General features: G+C 44.2%; 1 protein-coding gene across 7 annotated transcripts in view; it reads left to right on the top strand.

The window, feature by feature from the left end:
* LOC307078113 (microtubule-associated serine/threonine-protein kinase 3-like) overlaps positions 1-13,621 on the top strand; it is a 119,042-nt gene extending 105,421 nt beyond the window's left edge. For all 7 annotated transcript variants that reach the window (XM_079739729.1, XM_079739728.1, XM_079739730.1 and 4 more), the window contains 2 exons: positions 8,809-9,014; positions 10,175-13,621. In XM_079739729.1, the coding sequence (XP_079595855.1) occupies positions 8,809-9,014; positions 10,175-11,730 (1,762 nt within the window). In that variant the 3' untranslated portion in view covers positions 11,731-13,621. The remainder of the gene's footprint in view (positions 1-8,808; positions 9,015-10,174) is intronic.
* The last annotated feature ends 9,213 nt before the right edge of the window (positions 13,622-22,834 follow it).

Below are 22,834 nucleotides of genomic sequence, written 5' to 3'. Positions count from 1 at the left end.
ATCTTAATCTGTAAACTGCCAGTTTAGCCTCATTTTTAGCTCACCTCAGCTTTAGTGGGAGCAATGAGTTTGCGTAGCTGTGTTTGAAATCGTTCCCTATCATGGATATAGTGCACTATATAGGGTGCTCGCCAGTGTGCGAAATACCCGTCCATATTCGGGGGGGTCCCAATACCGATCTAAATGTTGTCAGTATGCAGTAGGCCTATCATTACAATATTGTATGAATGCGAGCCAAGACAATCAGTCTATAGCCTACATGACATCACACACTAACACTTTTTGATAATCCGACATAGTATTCATAGCAACACTGACATAGGAGGTTGCATTGGCTAAAGTTGTTTGGATACACGTTGTTTTATAACAAGAGGCAGAGTAGTGCATTAAAATGCAGACACAACAATATTTGGCACCAATCTGGCGCACTTACAGAGCAATCAACTGAATAAATGCATCTGAATAAATCGGAGACTGGCACGCAATCCGTGCACTTGCAAATGAGAGCCTGCAGTGTATGACCGATAGTGTGACATTATTTAACCATCCATCTACAGCAAATATGATCAGACAGATACGTCATTAAACACATACGTAGGCCTACACAAAGCACATTCGTCTAACCGTGCAAACAGGCCCATCGCTCAAATTGAAAAAAGCACCACGGCGGATGCTCGCTCGCGCGCTCTCTCTCTCTCTCTCTCTCTCTCTCTCTCTCTCTCTCTCTCTCTCTCTCTCTCTCTCTCTCTCTCTCTCTCTCTCTCTCTCTTACCTTAAGTTAAAATAGACCAAAGATGCCTTGGCTCAACTTCTTGTGGTTGCGGTCCAGGTTTCCAGGAAGAAGACAGGCGATGTCCTGCTTTAATCCAGCTTTTGACAAACGGAACTGGGTCGAATTTGTCCAGAGGAGGTCCGTTGAGGTCCACAAACAGGAGTGAAGACAGGCTGTCTTCGCGCAACCTGTTGCGCGTCTGGTGGTCCGTGTTATTAACTGCGGAAAAGCCTCGTTCGCACTCAGCTGACGTGGGGAGATACGTGCCACTTGCTATGCGCATACTCTCCAATGTTTTCCCCGGTGCAGTGCCCTGTAATTTCCAGTCTTGAAACTGCTCCACGGCCTCCCTGGTTGGTAATCCAAGTGCTTTCGCCAGGCTGTGTACTTCTGGTTCACCATGCAAAAGCAGGTCCTCCTGCTCTCTTGGCCAAAAACGCTTGTCAAGAGCTTTGAGCATCATGACCAAATTTGACTCCGGTAATCGCTTAGTTAGAGACGCAATCACTGATTCATAAAACCGAGACCTGTTTATTTTCGCCCTGCCTTCACTCAGCTCTGCGCCCTTAAAAAGGCCAGATGAGACGGACTGTTCGGCCTTCTTGGTTGATTTCCCCCCACCAGATGTCTTCATGGTCGCCAAAACATTAACAGTTTGTTCGATGGCGAGACTTGAATCCACAAGTGACATTTCTCTTTTCTGCAGCTTGAGAGACAGGCCCTGGAGTTCACGCAGGATGTCTTTCATGGCAGCCAAATCTTCCACAAATCCTGAGTTGGCAAGGTGCTTCAGAAGTCCCTTATATTTTTGCCTTTCAAGATCATTGCGTGATGTGTCCTCACTGGCTGTTTTGAAATGGTGTGCTAGTGCGGGGAAATCTTTCCATACTGCCTTAACTGTTTTAAAGCTACTGGCAACCCATCTGATGGAGAATATTTGACCTATTTTCAGTATTTCCATGTCAAGCTCGGCCGCTGCTTCTCTAAGCAATCTGGCGTTCCTGGTTGACTGATTGTAAAGGGAGTATAACTTTGAAATAAAGAACTCAAACTGATTAGTGCCAGCCACTTCTTTAAGAGCATCTTTGACGGCCTATTGTATTTGTTCGTATTATTATTAAAAGGGGTCCTACGAAAAACGTAGGAACCCTATTGTATTCATTAGTATTATTAGGGGTCCTACGAAAAACGTAAGAACCCTATTGTATTCGTTATTATTATTATTTTACTGACTTTGTGCCTCAAAAGTTATACAAATACATAAAAATCATAAAACGATAAATAATTAAAAAGTGGGCCAGAATAACACATAAGTGGCGCTATAACAAGGCCTGGAAGTTCAGCATTTAAACAGGCTGCTATTACCACTAGGAAGGTGCAATATGTATGAAAATGCACCATTCTTCTTGATAAACAACATTCAAATCGCAACCCATATGGTCAGACCATTTGGACTTCATGCTATAGCTTCATGCTTGAGCAAACACCCATGCTCCAAAAGATTTGGGGCCGGAACTGGTAGAGATATACATTTTAAGTGAAATATATGAATATCTCCAATGTTTAAACAGCTCTAACATTGCGTCAAAAACACGTAGGCTCGGCTGTCAAATATGGCTACAAAGGGTAGATTCAAGTCTATATCAGAAAATTAAATTCAAATGCATTTGTTTGAAGTTGCCTTTCTAAACCATCATCTACAACACATGCTGGGCCTTAAAGCTGTACACATGTAATTTCACAAACATCTGTTTGACAGTGGATTTTGACACAGTATGCTTTAGAAACATGGTTGGTGATTGTTTTTAAATGTTTACTTCTGGTACCATTTTTAAGGCATACCAATGTCTTATTACCATACTGACCAAGCTCACCATACCTCCACGTATATTCTATTTCTCAAACTATACTCTATTCTGCCCTTGGCAATCGACATGTCAATGTGGTGTAGTGACATGCATTAGACTCATGACCATGGGGGTTGCTGGTTCAAGTCCAATGTCAACCAGACATAGCATGACATCAAATAATGTGATGATTGCTTGCAACTATATTTATTACTATGGGTCCTACGGATAACATAGGAACCCTATTGTTTCATAGGTATTAATATTTTAACCTGACATTTTGGCTCCAAATGTTATGAAAATTGGCAGGCTTGTAGAACTCGTAAAATGAGAATAGGAATCAAAAGCTGGACCAGAATAACACCTAGGTGGCGCTATAACAAGGCCTGGAAGTTCAGCATTTCAACAGGCTTCCATTACCAGTAGGAAGGTGCAATATGCATTAAACTTGTTATACTTGCACCATTTGCATTGATGAACAACTTTCATTGGGGCTGGAAAAGGTAAAGAATTCAAACTATGCATACAGGTGACTGTGGGACTATATGGTGTTTAATTCATAGCAGTAAGGCAAAAGACGGGAGAGTTATTAATTTTAAAGTGAAATACATGCAAATGTAAACAGCTAAACAAGGCAAGGCATCTTTATTTATGTAGCACTTTTCATACACAAGGCAGACTCAAAGTGCTTCACATATAAACATTGTCATACAATAAAGTAAAAGAAAACATATGCAAAGAAATTAGTAAAATAGATCAGCATTTTAGAAAGTGCAATGTATTTAAGATCAGCAGTCATCAACAGTCTCTCTGGTACCCACTTCGGGACTCCAACCCGACCTAAAGGAATTTGGTACCCACGTCGGGACTCCAACCCGAGCTAAAGGAACTTGGCCCTTTCTCTAGGACTCCAACCCGGATTCTAGTCAATTTCTATTCTAGGACTCTAACCCAGATTCTAGGACTCTAACCCAGACACACGTCGGGATTCTAACCACGAACCAAAGGCCTTATTCTGGGACTCCAACCCAGACAGACGTCAGGACTCTAACCCAGACTGAACTCAGGCCTTTCTCTGGGACTCCAACCCGACCTAAAGGAACTTGGTCCTTTCTCTGGGACTCCAACCCAACCTAAAGGAACTTGGTCCTTTCTCTGGGACTCCAACCCAGATTCTAGGACTGTAACCCAAACAGAACTTGGGTATCAAACCCTTATCCTTCTCTCTGGTATCAGATCATGTATCTTTCTGGTAAATAGAAAATAGAAAATAAAGGGAAAGTTAAAGGCATTTTAGTAATAAAATAGAAAATAAAGGCAAAGTTAAAAAAAAGCTTTTTAGAAAGTGCAATGTATTTAAGATTTTGCAGAAAGATAAAGCAAACATAAAAGTATTCAGTCTTGCTTTAAAGGTGGTCAGAGTTGGGGCAAGTCTCAAATCCTCAGGGAGTTTATTCCAGCTATTTGTTGCATAGTAACTAAATCCTGCTTTCCCATGTTTCGTGTTTACTCTGGGGATAATTAACAGATTGGTCTCAGAATATTTTAGTGGTCAAGAAGGCTTATCAGTTAACTTCTGTGATGCCCTCAGGTCATGGAGTCATCTTCGAAAGTACTCGACCGGTTTGTCTTTGCACATGGGATGTTTTGTTTCTAAGTGACGTTTCAATTTTTATGGTTTCATACTCTCTTGTGCGAGCACTTCACTACATATCACACACTGGGGTTTTGGCCCCTTTTTATCCTTGATGTACGTAAATCCATATTTGACATACTCAGGGTCATATTTGCGCTCGCCATATTTAGCTACTGCCTAGACAGCCAGCAAGTTACCATGGCAATGGCTATATATTATACGTCTTTCACGCACGTCAAACTAAAAGTCTGACATCAGATGTAGTCACGTTTACATAAGCATTTCTGATCAGATTAGATTTCTAATCGGAATAGATCTATTCCTATCAAGCGATCCGAATTGTATATATGGCAGTTACAAAAGTGGTAAGCGATATGTTCTAATGCTTCTCGCGCAAACAAACTGGATTTGACACATCTGGACCGGCGGCGACATAATGGACGTCTTTTCAGTATTTGCCATTTTTATGTTTTTGCTTTTAATGAAAGCCCAGCAGTAGAGAGATTTTCTCTGCCTGCTCCTTCAATTAAGAAGGAGGGCAGCACAGCGACGTCAGTATCTCGTCTTGTCTTTATATCTATCCTCGATCCTCCGCCGCAAACAGTATTTGGATGAGAGTGCGCAGCCAAGAATGGCGGGAGAGAGTATTGAAAATACAAAGGAAAAAATAACTTCACACAGTGTGCCTTTTTACAATTTATTTGTAACCATTCGTAGTGTTGATCAGCAGGGAAATGGTTTGACGTCTACGTCGTTTAGCAACCGAATACACTGGGTTGATATGTTACCGGTCTACTTGCAGAGTGATCCAAGAGGCGTGAATCAGGGGTAAAATATCCACTTTCCTTGTCAACGGTAAATTTGTTCGGGTCAGATCGGGTGCGGAATGTACTGTCGGAAAACGGGTCGGATGCGGTTTAAAGTATTGCGGGTACGGGCAGGTGCGGATTTGCAAAATAAGACCCATGCAGGACTCTGCCCAAAACCAATCAGAACAAGTGTAAACATGTCGATTATAGCGGACTACACCACCTCTTATAATCTGCGTGAAATTCTATTCTGATCAGAGAATAATATTCAGATTGAGGCATATATATGATATTTTTATTCAGATTGAGCTGTTCTTCCACTTCTAATAGGATCAGAAGTGTCCATGTAAACCCGGCTACTTGACATACTCTGGGTCGAAATTTGCACTTCGCCATATTTAGCTTCTGCCCAGTAGTGATGGTCGTTCACGACCGAATCAGTTCGAATTAACGATTCTTAACAAGAACGAACCGAACTGATTGCAACCCAGGCCCCCAGGAGCAGTGCATACTTCCGCAATCTTCAGGAGTCCCAGAAGTAGATATCCCCGTTCACTCCAATACAAGTGGGGAACAGGAATGTATCTCCGCAAAAAAATTGTGGATATCAATGAAAGGCTTGTAATTATCTTTATACCATGTACTAATAAAATGTAAGTTTTCTCTTTTCAAAACGCCACCTAAAGCGTTTTATTTTATTTATGTATTTTTTGCAGGAGGAGGGGTGGGCAGCTGAATGGAGTCGTAGTGAAACAAATGTTGTTTCGGCCCGGCATAATAATTGTTAAATAATAATTGTTGTCCAGATGGCAGGAGGAGTGTAATTTAAAGATCACATATAGAGAATCATCGAAGGGATTATTAACTTATACTTCCAAGGTCGGTAAACAATGCGACTGTGCTCGCTCAAACCTCTCGCTTATGATGCTACAATGCTAATAATGCTAGTTAACGAGAATATTTCTGAATCCGGCACGTCATGCACTAGGGAGTGGCTAGGCGCCCATGATGCAGAAGCAAATCTCTCCTTGATGTTGCCCTGCACCATTGAGCAGTTTTCATAGGAATGAATGGGCGGCCATGTTTTAGTCCGCTGTCCTTTCTTTAAGGTCCATGATGCAACCAGGCCCCTAGGAGCAGTATATACTTCCGCAATCCACCAGTGCTCAGCGGCCAAGCCTGGTATTGCAGTTTTTTAGCGGCTGTGGACAGTAGAGATGGATTTATTGATTTGTTTCCGCGAACCAGTTCGCGTCATTCAGTTCGCCAAGAGGAGTCGTTCGCGAATCGTTCGTTCGTTCGTTCAGTCGAGTTTCCGGTAGCGGTGAATCGAATCATACACGGTTCTCTGAGTCAGTCAGACTCAGCCCCTCGTTCGTTAGTTAGTTCGTTCGTTCAGTCGAGTTTCCGGTTCAGTCGAGTTTCCGGTAGAATCATGGAATGAACGGCTCAGACTCAGCGCCTCCCTCGTTCTCATTCTCATACGTCAACATTACAACTTTAACCAAATGCAGCGGGATGGGGGGTGTAGTTAATTATTGGATGTTTGACATATCAGCAAAATAACCTCACCCGGGGTGTCCCGGGTGTTTTAGGCTCCCATAAACAGAACCCTGTGCAGCCAAAGACTAAATCTAGCTGCCAAAATTAACACTGCCTTCAAAACGAGAGCTGGTTAATTGTGAAAAATGCATTAAACTGTCATCAGACAACGCAGTTATACGCTATTGTAATGACCTCGCCGGTGACAAACCAGGTCACTGAAAACCCGTAACCAACGGCAAAAAGCCACACTAACAACAACCGGTTACCCGGGCAACCCCCCAACCCGGGACGAATTTCGAATTATAAATATGTACAATGCATCCTTTAAATACGTCCATGCAACAGATGGCCAATGTGAATAATAGATAGCTCGCTCACTAAGCCAATTTGTTTTTTCCCCATTAAACCTGTTGATTTCTGTCTCTCATTGACTACAATTCAACGAGAGCGTCCTAGACTCAGTCCTAGAACAGCATACGATTGGCTGGCTCTCGTGAGTCGTGACGTCTCTCAGTCGGTCCCTCCTCACCATTCACACAGTGAGTGAACGAACTGTCAGCGATTCAGCGACTAGTGGGTCTGGGAGGAGTCGACTCTGAGAACGAACGAGGCGAACGAGACGAACGAGACGAACGAGGCGAACGAGAGAGAGGAACCAGTTCAGTTCGTTCGTCTTAACGATTCGTTCATTCGAACTGATTCGTTCGCGAACGAGTCAACACTAGTGGACAGGTCGCTCGATTCATGGGGCCCAGAAGTAGTTATCTCTGTTCACTCCAATACAAGTGGGGAACAGGAATGTGTCTCTGCAAAAAATGTTTGGATATCAATCAAAGGTTCATAATTATCTTTATACCATGTACTAATAAAATATACGTATACTCTTTTCAAAACGCCACCTCAAGCGTTTTATTAGCCGTTTTATTTTATTATTTTTTGCAGGGGAAGGAGGGGTGGGCAGCTGAAAGGAATCGTAGAGAAACAAAAGTTGTTTCAGCCCGGCATCCGAGAGGGCTCAGTGCACGACTCCTTTAACTTCTTGGGTCAGAGGTTTTTCCTTTTACTTAAAATGAATGACGTTAATGGTTTTTAGGCACTGTGGTGACTTTTTATCACTTAAAGTCGGCGAGGGATATGTAGACTGGTTCAGCTGTTGGACGCGTGCGCTCAATAACTCACATTCCTATGCTGGTGATCATTGCGATTTACCATTTATGTGTATATATTTGATAATTTGATTCCCGTTTCAGAAACAGAAAAAGATATTAAAATACGAGTGATAATTATGATTTTTGTATTAAAATACAAAAATGAAAATGTACAATGTTGATTTTCTTTATCAGGTCAAAAAGGGACAAACTGATCTAAAATAAAATAATGATATAAATAATAAAAATTGTTCAATAATTGTTGCCTAGATGGCAGGAGGAGTGTAATTTAAAGATTACATACAAAAGGATGTATTGAATAATTGAAGTGATATATAGGCCTACACATAGGAATCATAAGTCAAAACGGGCTACATTTGGCTGAATTATAAAAGGTATAAGTGGTAATATGAAGAGCCGTTTGGGAGCCGAAAGAGCCTGCTTTTGTTGGTGAGCTGATCCAAATCTTTTTTTCTTTTTTTTTACACTCCGCGACCCATTCAAGTTAACAAGAGTTAACGCAAATGTCTGTTTTGTCAGTGGGTTTTGACAGAGTATGCTTTAGAAACATGGTTGGTGATTGTTTTAATATGTTATCTTCCGGTTAACAAGTTTTTAAGGCATACTAATGCCATACCTACCAAGCACACCATACGTCCATGTACGGAAGACTTCTATTTAAAAAAAGTGGCAGTCCATGGCAGTAGCGGGATTGCGTTGGACTCATGAACATGGGGTCTTCTGTGAGACATGGCATGACATCAAATAATGTTTACCATCATGTATTCATTAGGCCACCACCATACTCGTCATACAGTAAGTCCCTGTCATAGTTGCTTTCAACTATATTTGCTATTATTATTGTATATCATCTGGTCGCTTTTAGCCAATGATTTTGTATGAATGTTTAATAAGCCCGTAGGGGTTAGGGCAATCTATCTCAAAGATGCCTTCAGCTAGACTGCGGACCATTGGGATCAAACAAGGAACCCATTGGCCCAGGAGTCCAACACCCTAACCTGACTTCCCTCCTCCTCCTCCTCCTCCTCAGGCGTCGCACCATCCTGAGGAAGCTCTCCAAGCAGAGCACCGTGATGCACAGCAGCCGCAGCTTCTCCTCCGGCCTACACCACTCCGTGTCCTCCAGCGAGAGTCTGCCTGGCTCTCCCACCCACAGCCTATCCCCCGGCCCGGCTACGCCCTGCCGAAGTCCCGCCCCTCCCTGCCGGAGCCCCGCCCCTGACCACCAGGTCACAGGTGAGTAAGGCTAGGCCCCATATTTTGATATGGAGTTATTGCGCAGTATTGAAAATGGTGATGTGTGTATACTTTCCTGAAATTAGAGGTCCTACGGAAAACATAGGAACCCTAATTTGTTTCTTAGTATTTTTTTTTATAGTTTTTAACCTGACTTTTTGGCTCCAAAAGTTATAAAAAGTGGCAGGCTTGTAAAATGAGTAAGATAATCAAAAGCTGTGCCAGTATAACTCCTGGATGGCGCTATAACAAGGCCTGGAAGTTCAGCATTTCAACAGGCTTCCATTACCAGTAGGAAGGTGCAATATGTGTTAAACTTGTTATACTTGCACCATTTGTCATGATTGAACAACTTTCAAATCGCAACCCATACGGTCAGACCATTTCGACTTCATGCAATGGCTACAACTTGACCAAACACCAACAGATTGGTGCCGGAGATTGTAAAAGCTCACATGTACCAGGTGACTGGTGGACTTTATGGCATACAATTCATAGTAATAAGGCAAAAGACAGCAGAAATATCATCTCTGGTGTTTAAACAGCTCTAACATTGTGTCAAAAACATGTAGGCTCGGCTGTCGAATTTGATGCATTTGTTTGAAGTTGCCTTTCTGAACGTCTGTTTGATACTGGATTTTGACACAATATGCATTAGGAACATGGTTGGTGATTGTGATGTGCCATATTACCATACCGACCAAGTTCACCATACCTCCACGTACAGAAGATTTATATTCCTCCAAATATATTCTAATCTGCCCTTTGCAGTCCACATTTCCATGTAGTGTAGTAGCATTGCGTCAGACTCATGACCATGGATTCGCTGGTTCAAGTCCAACCTCAACCAACCATTCTGTGAGACATGGCATTACACCAAATAATGTTTAGCATCATGTATTCATTAGGCCACCACCATACTCAGTCATACGGTCATGTTGCTTCCAACTTTATTTCTTTTTGTTTGGTTCATCAAAATCCAGTCCAATCTTGGATAAAGGAGGCCCTAGTGTGCGGGTGTGGTTCTGTATTAAAGAGGCCCTAGTGTCCAGGTGTAGCTCTGTATTAAAGAGGCCCTAGTGGCCAGGTCTACCTCTATATTAAAGCAGCCTTATCGTCTGCTGTATTAAAGTGGTATGTTCCCCTCTCTGCCCCTCCAGACTCCAACCCCCCACAGAGCATGTCTCCCTGCCCCAACTCCCCCAGCTCCTCCTCCACTCACATCCGGCCCAGCTCCTTGCACGGCCTGGGCTCCAAGCTAAGCACCCAGCGCTACACCAAGGTGGGCCGCCGCAAGTCCACTAGCAGCATCCCACCGTCACCACTCGCGTGCACCTCCACCTCCCCCGCCTCCTCCTGCTGCCCCCAGCCCCTCTCCCCTCAGCGCTCGCCGTCCCCACTTCCGAGCCTGGCAAAGACCCTGCAGGCATACCACGGCACAAACCTCTCGCCGCCCACCATTGTGCGGCACATGGTGCGCCCACGCTGCACCGATCACCCCCGCTCGCCGCTCCTCAAGAGGGTGCAGTCGGCCGAGAAGCTGTCGGGTGGCTACCACGGTGAGAAGAAGCAGTTTGCGCCACGGCGGCACACGCTTGAGGTGCCGCTCTATGGCGAGGTGGACCTGCTGGGCGATGCGGAGGCCGACGGGGGGTTAAGCGGCAGCCTCCACTCCCTGGGTGACCACGGGCGCTTTGGTGGAGGGTACCTGGGCGGCGTGCAGCGCTCGGAGAGGCTGGTGGTGATGAGGAAGCTCAACCTGTCGGAGCGCCGCGACTCCTTCAAGAAGCAGGAGGCGGTGCAGGAGGTGAGCTTTGACGAGCCCGACGAGAAGAGCAGCCCCCGCGTCATGGTGACCGGCCCCTCTTCCTCCTCCACTCCCCTCCTCAAACCATCCTCAGACCCCCATACCCAGCCGAGGCCTGCCTGGGGCACCTACCAGCCTCAATCCAGTGAAGAGGTGGAGCAGGAGGCGCCTCCGCTTTTGAGGCGGTTCACCCTGGTTCCCCAGATCGCCGTGCAGGGTTCAACAGAGAGCGAGGACCAGGAAGAGTGGGAGCCCTGCTCCGACGGAGAGGAGGAGGAACAGCAGCAGCAGCAGCAGCAGGTGGTGGTGGCTAATTCCCTCTTATTACCGCAGCGACCAGAAGTGACTCCCAGTCCGGGTATTACCACTCACTTTCGAATGGAAACCTCCACCCTCCTGCTGAAAGACCAGAAGACCCCCAGCCCATTGCTGAGAGACCTCAGGACCCCCAGCTCCATGCTGAGAAACCAACCGACCCCAAGAACACTGCTGAGCGACCAGGTGACCCCCAGCCCCCTGCTGAGCAACCAGGTGACCCCCAGCCCCCTGCTGAGAGACAAGCCGACCCCCAGTTCCCTGCGGAGAGACCAGGCGACCCCCAGTTCCCTGCTGAGAGACCACGCGACTCCCAGTTCCCTGCCGAGAGACCAGCCAACCCCAAGCCCCCTGCTAAAAGACCTTTGGATGCCCAGTTCCCAACTGAGAGCCCCGCTGACTCCGACAGCCCTGCTGAGAGACCAGCAGATCCAAAGCCCTCTGCTGAGAGGTCAGCCGACCCCCACCGCCCTACTGAGAGGCCAGCCGACCCCCACCGTCCTGCTAAGAGACCAGGGGACCCCCGGCCCCAAGCTGAGAGACCAGGAGACCCCCAGTCCCCTGCTGAGAGACCTGGGGACCCCCAGACCTTAGAGGCTGAGCACCCAGCCTGGGAAGGCCCCCAGGATGAGCCGCTAGCAGCGCAAGGCTGTTTACATTCAGATCTTCCTTAGGAGAGTTGGAGTCCCAGCTGTTGTTCACTTCCAGAATTGTTATTTTTTCGTTGTTGGGGAAATTTGAAGTTTTATTTGAAACTTTTTTGTTTTTTTTAACTGTCAAAATTTTCCTGCAGACGTTGCAGGCTTGTCCTGGTCTTATTTATTACATTTATAAGCTATGTTAAATTGTTAACGGAACGAAGTGGGTCATGGTCGCTGCAATGATTTAGCCAAGCCTAAATCATGTTCAGTCTTCATAATTTTTTTGTTTTTGTGTCACTTGACTGGATTTTTATATAAATGTCTATATTTTTAACTGTCACGGAACAAATTAGTTTCATATGTCATAGTTGTCTCAAGACCAAAAGGCAGAAGAGTAATAGTTTTCTTAAGATCTTCAGAGAATATTTTGCTACGGATATTTTCTTCCCCTTACTGAAAGACTTCTAGGCTTCCAGGCAGTTATTAAACAAGCTTTACCAGGAAGGGATGCTATGAATTATGGCCTTAATTTAAAAATAAATTACCATGAGGTAGGATGGGGTGTGCACCTTGGCCACGACGTGTCCCATCAAAAACTGTGTTAAAGTGCCAGCATGCAGGAGAGCCCAACAGTGGTCTCGCTGTTTAAGCCATATCTTCTCTGGGGCATTAGAGGCCTTGTATCTCAACTATTGTTTACAAAAGGCATGTTCCACACTCATCTCAGATAACCATTCAAAATTAGACTAGCTGTTAGCATCCACACTACACTCGCTGCCAGGTAGCCAGCAGATGTGTAGGTCATCGCTAACATAACCGCTCCTTCTACAAACTGGTGCAGCAACGATAGCATGAGCTAACTCCTCAAATGTCTGAGGGTAGCCTGGATGATTATTTTTGGATGATAGCGAGAGCAGCTGAATTCACAGCTGTGTTCATGCTGTGAAACATAAGCAGGGGAAGAAGAGTAATATGGAAACGTGGTGGGTTGTTGGCTCTTTCTTAATGCAAAAGAGACTCATTCTAGTTCCTCTTGCTGTGACATGCCTATTCCTCGTATTTGCCGTGTAGTGATGTTTACATGTTGGGGTGAACTTGGACTAATTGGTTCCATCAGGAAATGGAACTGTGTGTGTGTGTGTGTGTGTGTGTGTGTGTGTTTGTGTGTGACTGTGTGTGTGTGACTGTGTGTGTGTGACTAACTATCGTCCAGCCGGGGACTTCAATATGCGCTACAACACTGAACGATAGAAGCATGTTGTAACTTGGTTTAGGGTGGCCAACTGCGTGCCATTCTACTAGCTGTCAAGCCGGATCTTATGACCCCCTGTTCCTTTCCTTTTGTGATGTCATGATTTTGTCACAATGTCATAATTTTGTCACAATGTCATGATTTGCACGTATTTATCATCCGTGCCGTTGCTGCGGACATTGGCGTGCAGACTGGCAGGAACACATCCACACTGCTCGTCCACAGCAGCGTGAGGAGGGGATATGTAACTATGTTGCTAGCTGTTTACTCTTTACACACTGAATTGTTTACAATGTCAACAATGGGATATACAACCCTCCCCCCTCTCCCCCTTTTTATACTCTTGTCGCTCTCTACGATGAAATCCCTCTTCAAATAAACGGAAGAAAACTAGAATTTTTTTTTTTTGACAACTGTCTTTAAAGAGTGAGCCATTGAGGGTCTAGAGGTGGACCGGGTCTCCCTGGTTGTTCTGTTCAGTGCATGCTGCATGAGATAAGCACAATGCTGTAATACTTGACTGCATGGTGGCCCAGTCGCCCCGTACTGTGGTACTTATTATATGGTGAATCCATTAAACATCTGTACTGTTCCCCTATGCTGTTTTGTCCTGTTCAATATATAGTGTACAAAAACCTAATGGAAATGTACAACCACTGGGTAGAGGATAGTCTACTAGTGATTCTGGTTTCAAACTCCAATAGAGCCCATGAAGCTCTGTCCACTCTAAGCTAAGTGGCGGGAAGTTTTGGGATTGTTGATATATTATTGTAAACAGGTAGGGGCAGGCCAGAAGATTTTATTATGTTATAGGTTGGGATTTTATTGTTTATGATTCAACGTGTCAGTTTGGGCTGAAATTCTTTTTGCATTCCTGGGTAGATCATTTAAAAAAAGAGGACATGGTACATCGTATAGCATCAATAGACAAACATGGATGCATGTTAGACGTAAAGCATTGATAGAGAAACATGAAAAATAGTCACAAATTACAGTATCAAGCATAACGGAAGACAATGCACATATATTTTACAAAGATGCTACATAAATACGTTTAAAATATCATCACTTTGAGACATTTAATGAAATAAATATTGCACTAGATCTTAATGTTGTTGGTTTAACAAAAGGATTGATGTATTGAAGTGTGTTGCGTTTGAAAGAAGGAACTCTAAAGCGCATGTTAGAAGGCAGGAGCTGACATTCTCTGTGTAACACATGTGGGAGACGTCACTGGAAATATATCTGGCCAGCCTGAGCATGCTCTTGTTGTGGGCTTACTGGAAGGTGTGCTACAGGTGATGTATCACACCATTTGTGTTCAAATGATCTTTGAACAAATTTTAATTTGATGATATAGTTCGCCCTATCTTTGACTGAAAGGCTACTCTGACAAGCTGTACAACAATAAAGCATTACACTCTGAATCACTGACGTAAAGAACAAAGAAATGATTTGGTTAATTGCTCCAAAGGATCTTAATCTCTGCAGGAAATAGTTGTATCTGTTGTATCTTTTTGCAGGTAAATTCTATGTAAGCAGTGGCGTTTCTACATGTAAAAAACAGGGGGGGCTAGGCAAATATTTTTTATTCTTTTAAATGACGAACCAGCGTCCTTGACGTCACCCGTTTGTTTCCACAGTCGTGGCGATCTTTGTAGACGTTGACTTCGCCTGCTCCCGGTTATCCTGCACAACACAGGACTGTATGTAAATATCTAGTTCAACATCTGACCTGTAAAAGGCAGTCATACGCTAAACAGAGTCTAAACCAGTGCTTGAATTGGGCCGGTACTCACCAGTACGCAGTACCGGGACTTCTTACTGCGTACCGCCACCTCATGACGCATCTAGGTATGCATATTGTAGTTCATTTAACATGTTGTGGATACCTATAAAGAGAGCTAGTGCAATTCAAGCTAATTATATTATATCATAATGTAGCGACCCTGGGACATTTAAAGAGTTTGTGTATTATGTGTTGCATTGTATTTCATTATCCGTAATGCCAGTTGTTCTATGTGCAAGCGTTGGAATGTTACACTTGTCAATCAGTGTGGGGGGCGAATCATCAGGTCAGCTGGGGGAGGGGCTTGGGAGAACAGGAGGGTGGGGGCTTGCACGTTGAAGGGACCAGGTTGGGGGTTGGCCGGGTAACCGGTTTGTAACATTAAAGATGAACTGAACTGAAATAATCAACATTGATAACGTGTTAGTTATGACCATTATAAAAAAATGACGCTAAAATTTTTTTTAAGAAATCAATATATAGCTTTTTTTAGCAACAAAAGAAAATGCGTTTGTTAGTATTAGAGCGCCGACATTTTCGATGACGTCACTGGCATGGTAGGACTAGGTCGTTGCTGCAGACACGCGGAAAATAGTGATTTTAATATGGCTGGTTACGTGTTCGAGCCTGTGAGCGACATGCCTGTAGTGTCCGACTACCACCCGGTGGAGAGGGATCAATTTCAGGCTCCAGCTCCACCTTCGGATCGTGTGGGTGTGACTGGTGTGCGTTGTTGCGTTCTAATCAAGGAAAGTAGTCTAATCAGGATCGCTTTGAACTCACTTTATTTACTTAAGTATTTCGGTATGGTAACTACGAAGCAGAAGATGGGGAATTGTATTACGCACGTGCGGAGCGACAAACAGCAATCCTCTCTACCTATCTCTCTCTCTATGGCTTGCCGGATGTTTCACACCTTCCTCGGGCTTCAATTCTTGCTTTTATACTGTGTATGCATGGCCTATAAAACGCACCGGTTTCGCTATTCTCACCTTTCTAAAGGTGCTGCCCTCTATGGCTGAAATAGTTATTGCAGCTTATGTGTCCTGCCCCTTGTGGCTATGTATAGTAATTACAGCTTATGTGTTCTGCCCCCTGTGTCTATGTATAGTAATTACAGCTTATGTGTTCTACCCCCTGTGGCTATGTATAGTAATTACAGCTTATGTGTTTAAAATACGTAACAGTCCCTCCTTGGTCATCTCAGATGACCATACTATACGATATTTTAAGTCATAAACATCATTTACCACACCGAAAACATAGTCAAAGTAGGAAAATCATCAACACCACCAACCGAGGTGGAAAAAACTCCAGAGGGGAGAGAAACCACCTCGCGTCCCCCTAATTCTGAAACGGAATTTACCTTGGTGGGTCTCATAGGAAATACAGGTTATTGTCAACAACACAATAGGAAGCATATAACCTGGTTATCATACAATCATATGGTCAAAAGGCACATAGATAAATGCATTCATAGAAATTTGGAGTAATACTTCCTGGTAATATAAATTTTCAGCATGTAAGAAACATTATAAGTAAAAGATACAAAAACAAGTAGCATACAAAAACAAGTAAAATTACGTCAATTAAAATTTCAAAAATGTCTGTAGGCTTGCATAGATTTGAATGGCCCGGGTGATCTTCATGTATTGGTGCGCTGGTACATGTGGGGGGTTTTGGACATTGTGAATGACTCAGGTGATCTTCCTTAGTTGTCCTCAGGACTTGTAGTTCATGTGCCCAACGTTTGTCCCTCCTTGTCAAGGGCGCGGCTCACATAGAGAGGTTACTAGCACATCATGTGAGCCTCCTTCAGGCGTTCATTCATCCACTCGGTCATGTCAACAGCAAGAAACCTGTAAACAACTAACTCAAAAAATCAACAGTCCCATTGGCAGTGCAGTGATACAGAAATAACGGGTTGCAGTCACATCCAAACAATACTATCAATAACAAACAAATCCCGCATTGGTTGTTTTAACAATTTGTTATTCAAGTATATTCGGGATATTAATTAGACTTTACTACTGGTGTTGACTATTCTACTTATTGCAGTGGGATATGGTGGGGCCCCTCAGGTGATATCTCGTCCATGTTCACCGAATCATATCTGACTCCTACGTATGCCTGAATGGCACTTGATCCTTCCGTAGAGCCCACTGCTGTGGTGATCAATCGATGTAGTAGTCCTCGTGCGCAGGGAATACAACAGCAGCCGACCACAATTAACACGGCAGTTGCCATTATTCCTGCGATGAGCACTGACTGGATCATGTCCTTCCATCTACCAAACAGGTTCTCCATCCATCCAGTGAAAGGGTCACTGATACCGGAGTTCTCAGCCAATTCTAACCTGAGGGATTGTAGTCCGGCCAATGCCCTGGCCACTGACCCATCAGGAGCTGTGTTATTTGGGATAAAAGTACAACATGTCGTCCCTATCATTCCGCACACTCCTCCTCGTTCTGCTAATAACATGTCTAAGGCTAGCCTATTCTGATAGGTCATCCTAGAGGTGGCATCTAATTGTTCGGACAGTCCTTTGACTGCCTCTTCTGTAAAGTTCACAAACCGTTGTTGATTATAGTATATGTAATTTATCCAGTCAACATTTTTATTAATAGTAGACCACCAGAATAGAATCGTTTCAAATCCTGCCGCTATTTGATTACGGGCTTTATGTTCGTTTGGGACTCCTCGGGGTACTCCTATTGAATCTATATATATGTTTTTATCAAAACTACCCGGGACGGTTACATGCTCCCGTTTCCGACGGGTCAAATCCGGGGAATCACATTCAATCACTTCAATCACAGATAATTTGAGATCCATCACAGTCTTGCTATTGGGTAAAATGTAGATGGGCATTACCAATTGTGTTATTGCGCATGTGCCTAAGAAGTTAAAGGGGAGAAATCCCCTGAGGGTCTGTCCTCCACAGTACCACCAAATATCATTATGGGCATGGGTCATATTGGACAACAATTCTATTTAGTGCTTGCACAGATTTTTTATTTTTGTTTTGAGTGTCCCGTTCCATATTCTGAGCTAATTTCAACCTTGGCATAACATTTCTAGTCAAAATTTTTGATTGCAGCGTTTGCAGCGATTTAATTTCAAACTACTTCCCTCCTTGCGCATTGCATCAGCCATGCGCATTAAATGATAACCAAACCTAACAGCACCGTTGGTGCAACCAAGTTGAAGTTCCTTTCCTTAACTTATCTGTAAATAAAACCAACCTATTGGGAAGGGAAATCAAAGCCAGTAACTCTAAAACCAAAGGGCGATATTGGTGGGTTTACCATCAGCCGCCTTAAAACCACGTTGTTCCCAGTCAAGCACTAAACCGAAAACGTTACCTGCAACAGAAGGCCTATATACCGCAAAAGTCAAATAAACGAAAACGCGACCTGCCCCGTTCCAATTCCACCACGTCCGCTGTCTGAGCGGACATATCTGACTCCTGTCCCTCCTCCACCTTCCACCAACCGGCTCTGCCTAAGATGGTTTCAGCTCGTCACTTCATGATCAAGGGAGCCAGTGCTCACAGTGACTCTGCCAAGTAATCGTGACTGTGCCTGTCTTAGGTTGTCCCACTTGTCAAGGTGGGATCTTACCCGTCACTGGCCAACCAGCCTTCCATACTGGCTCACCTTACCTCAGTACTCACACACTTGAATACATAAATAAATACAAAGATGGACAACGTCCTAACACATAGCTTAGTGTTTAGGGTGAAAGGGAGCGAGGGGAAGAGAGAACAATAAGAAAAAGGCTTCAATTTGCCTAACAACAGAAAGGGGTTTGGCCTCCTTCTATCATCTATATGAATAATGGGGTGAGGGGAAGAGAGTACAATAAGAAAAACCTTGAATTTGAGTAACAATGGAAAGAGGTTTGGCGTTCTTCTTTCTACTAAATGAATACTACTATTATCAAGAGTGTTTGAGGGTACACACTAGGTGTGTAGGGGAAGAGGGAGGAGGGTTTTACGACAGGGAGAGAGAGGAAAGGGAGCGAGGGGGGGGGGGGGGAGGGGGAGAGGGAGAGCAACACCTCAACTGGGTTGCCTGTCCTTATCGTTTCAGGTAAGGGACCATGCGGTCCTTACAAAAACAAGATGGTGCTTACTGCCCTACAGTACCACAGGCACCCACGGTACAAAATGGCGGTGTTGCCTTAAACAAAGAGGTCCTACTCGTTCAAATAGGTGCAATCCCTCTGAACACAAAGTCCCTGGTGTTTCACCCAAGACAGGACGGCGTCTGTAGACAAAATTGAATTACTGTAAAGCGTCCTAATCAGTATTTAGACAAACACAATGCATTGGATCGTTGCCGATGAAGCATGTGTAATGGCCGCCGGGGAACTGAGTCCCACGCCTACGTGAGAATATGCAACTATGTATCCGAGGTTGCGGTACTAACAAATAACCAAAAAATAGCACGCGAAACAGCATCACGTCTCAACACATTCGAACGAAAAAACCCGAGTAGAAGTCTTATCTCGGTACAACCATTAGGTCCATATGGAATGGATACCAAATCAAGCCAACCCATTAACACATTTAGGTCGCTGAAGAAGGGGGAAGGGAGAAAGATGGCGCGTGAAACCATGCGGTAGTAACAACGCAAGTATTGCACGTGGAACAGCATCACGTCACAATATAGAGAATAACGAGATAATTGTACGTGGAACATCACCACGTCACAATATAGAGAAGAGAAATAATTATACGTGGAACAGCATCACGTCACAATATAGAGAAGAGAGATAATTATACGTGGAACAGCATCACGTCACAATATAGAGAAGAGAAATAATTATACGTGGAACAGCATCACGTCACAATATAGAGAAGAGAGGGAGAATTGCACGTGGGACATCACGCTACAATCTCTTCAAACGAAAAAACCGGAGGAAAAGTCCCCTCGCGGTACAAACATTAGGCCTATATGGGATGGATACCAAATCAAACTAAGCCAGTAACACATTTGTGTCAGTGAAGAAGGGGGAAGGGAGAAAGATGGCGCGTGAAACCATGCGGTAGTAACAACGCAAGTATTGCACGTGGAACATCACCACGTCACAATATAGAGAATAACGAGATAATTGTACGTGGAACATCACCACGTCACAATATAGAGAAGAGAAATAATTATACGTGGAACAGCATCACGTCACAATATAGAGAAGAGAAATAATTATACGTGGAACAGCATCACGTCACAATATAGAGAAGAGAGGGAGAATTGCACGTGGGACAGCATCACGCTACGAAAAAACCGGAGGAAAAGTCCCCTCGCGGTACAAACATTAGGCCTATATGGAATGGATACCAAATCAAACTAACCCAGTAACACATTTGTGTCAGTGAAGAAGGGGGAAGGGAGAAAGATGGCGCGTGAAACCATGCGGTAGTAACAACGCAAGTATTGCACGTGGAACAGCATCACGTCACAATATAGAGAATAACGAGATAATTGTACGTGGAACATCACCACGTCACAATATAGAGAAGAGAAATAATTATACGTGGAACAGCATCACGTCACAATATAGAGAAGAGAGGGAGAATTGCACGTGGGACAGCATCACGCTACGAAAAAACCGGAGGAAAAGTCCCCTCGCGGTACAAACATTAGGCCTATATGGAATGGATACCAAATCAAACTAACCCAGTAACACATTTGTGTCAGTGAAGAAGGGGGAAGGGAGAAAGATGGCGCGTGAAACCATGCGGTAGTAACAAAGCAAGCATTGCACGTGGAACATCACCACGTGACAATATAGAGAAGAGAAATAATTATACGTGGAACAGCATCACGTCACAATATAGAGAAGAGAGGGAGAATTGCACGTGGGACAGCATCACGCTACGAAAAAACCGGAGGAAAAGTCCCCTCGCGGTACAAACATTAGGCCTATATGGAATGGATACCAAATCAAACTAACCCAGTAACACAGTTCTGGCCCTCTGCTTCTTGTACAGTATTATTCAAAGAAATTTCTATCTGAGTTCTCGCGATCGGTTAACTATGTCCGTATGCTTTTGTAATCCCAGGGCCGGGACTAGAGAGCGCCGCGACCAGACGGTGGCTCCAACAACTCTTACACCTAAATATTGCTATATCTAATCTTATGCAGATTCGGTCTTTACGACAACAGGTTCTGCTTACCTTTGTTTGTGGCGCCTATGAAGAGTTGTAGAGTGTCGCGGTGGCCGCGTGCCTCCGAGCCCCGGGCCTCGGCTATTTCCCAGAACGTCGGGGTCAGCCAAATGTTGCGTTCTAATCAAGGAAAGTAGTCTAATCAGGATCGCTTTGAACTCACTTTATTTACTTAAGTATTTTGGTATGGTAACTACGAAGCAGAAGGAGGGGAATTGTATTACGCACGTGCGGAGCGACAAACAGCAATCCTCTCTACCTATCTCTCTCTCTATGGCTTGCCGGATGTTTCACACCTTCCTCGGGCTTCAATTCTTGCTTTTATACTGTGTATGCATGGCCTATAAAACGCACCGGTTTCGCTATTCTCACCTTTCTAAAGGTGCTGCCCTCTATGGCTGAAATAGTTATTGCAGCTTATGTGTCCTGCCCCTTGTGGCTATGTATAGTAATTACAGCTTATGTGTTCTGCCCCCTGTGTCTATGTATAGTAATTACAGCTTATGTGTTCTACCCCCTGTGGCTATGTATAGTAATTACAGCTTATGTGTTTAAAATACGTAACAGTCCCTCCTTGGTCATCTCAGATGACCATACTATACGATATTTTAAGTCATAAACATCATTTACCACACCGAAAACATAGTCAAAGTAGGAAAATCATCAACACCACCAACCGAGGTGGAAAAAACTCCAGAGGGGAGAGAAACCACCTCGCGTCCCCCTAATTCTGAAACGGAATTTACCTTGGTGGGTCTCATAGGAAATACAGGTTATTGTCAACAACACAATAGGAAGCATATAACCTGGTTATCATACAATCATATGGTCAAAAGGCACATAGATAAATGCTGCTGGAGCGTGGACACTGCCGTTGAATCGGTCTGCTGACGAGAGGTCCCTGTCAACCTTGACCATCTAATGGTGGGATTAGGTTGCATAACCATGCATAGGGCATTTCGGATGCTGTGCGGCAAGAGAGGTTTTGGAAGTGGCCATGCTCTCTTTAAGGAACGTCCAAGCGGAGACGCTGGAGCGTCCCATGAATAGCAACCACAAGTCGAAAACGATCTTTCCCCCTCCAATTTCCTTTGATGCGTTTCAGGAATATCTCCATAAAGACGGACTCATTGAGGAAACGCATCAAGCTATACAAACGCTGTAGTACCTACATATTCAAGGCGCTGGTTTTCCACAAAAAAAGTGGAGCGCATCAAGCCTGCGGGCATCCAGCCTGCATGCCGCTGTATAAAAACATTCAAGTCGAGGAGGAGATAGCATTTGTTTAACCTTTTAGATTGAGTAGAAATACTTTTTAATGTACAGTTAGTTATTAAATTGACCAAGGGGCTGTATTTAAAGCTACAAAAATAATAATTTAAAAAACGTAACTTTCAACGCAACTCTAACGTCGCTTCAGGCATCCACACGAAACCGCATAGGTCCGGTTTTATTTGAAACCACCCTGGGACCATCAACCTATTAAAGAACATGGTTTATTATCTGCCCAATAACATAGTTATTAAAGACTTGGTTTCACCAAAAAATCGGTTCCGGGTGGACGGGACCTGAAAGATGCCCCGGGTGGACGGGACCTGTTAGATGCACTTTGGGAGATACACCCGCGGATGAGCATAGATGCGAGGCGGATTCACGAGTGTCACGTTTACTTTCTGGTGAATGTTGATGGATATTGCACGGATGGATATGGCACAGATACATCTTACTATGAAACTAGTTCTTCAAGTTTAACTCCCTCTGCATCAGCAATCGGCTAGTCGGCGAACGTAGTAGAAAGAGACTTCTGTTTACCGACCCGCCGTGGTTTAATTAACAGCTT

The sequence above is a fragment of the Pollachius pollachius genome (assembly GCF_949987615.1).
Source record: "Pollachius pollachius genome assembly, chromosome: 7".
NCBI classification, from domain to species: domain Eukaryota; kingdom Metazoa; phylum Chordata; class Actinopteri; order Gadiformes; family Gadidae; genus Pollachius; species Pollachius pollachius.
The sequence above is the reverse complement of the archived record's forward strand: the minus strand, read 5'-3'. Positions and strand labels throughout refer to the sequence as shown.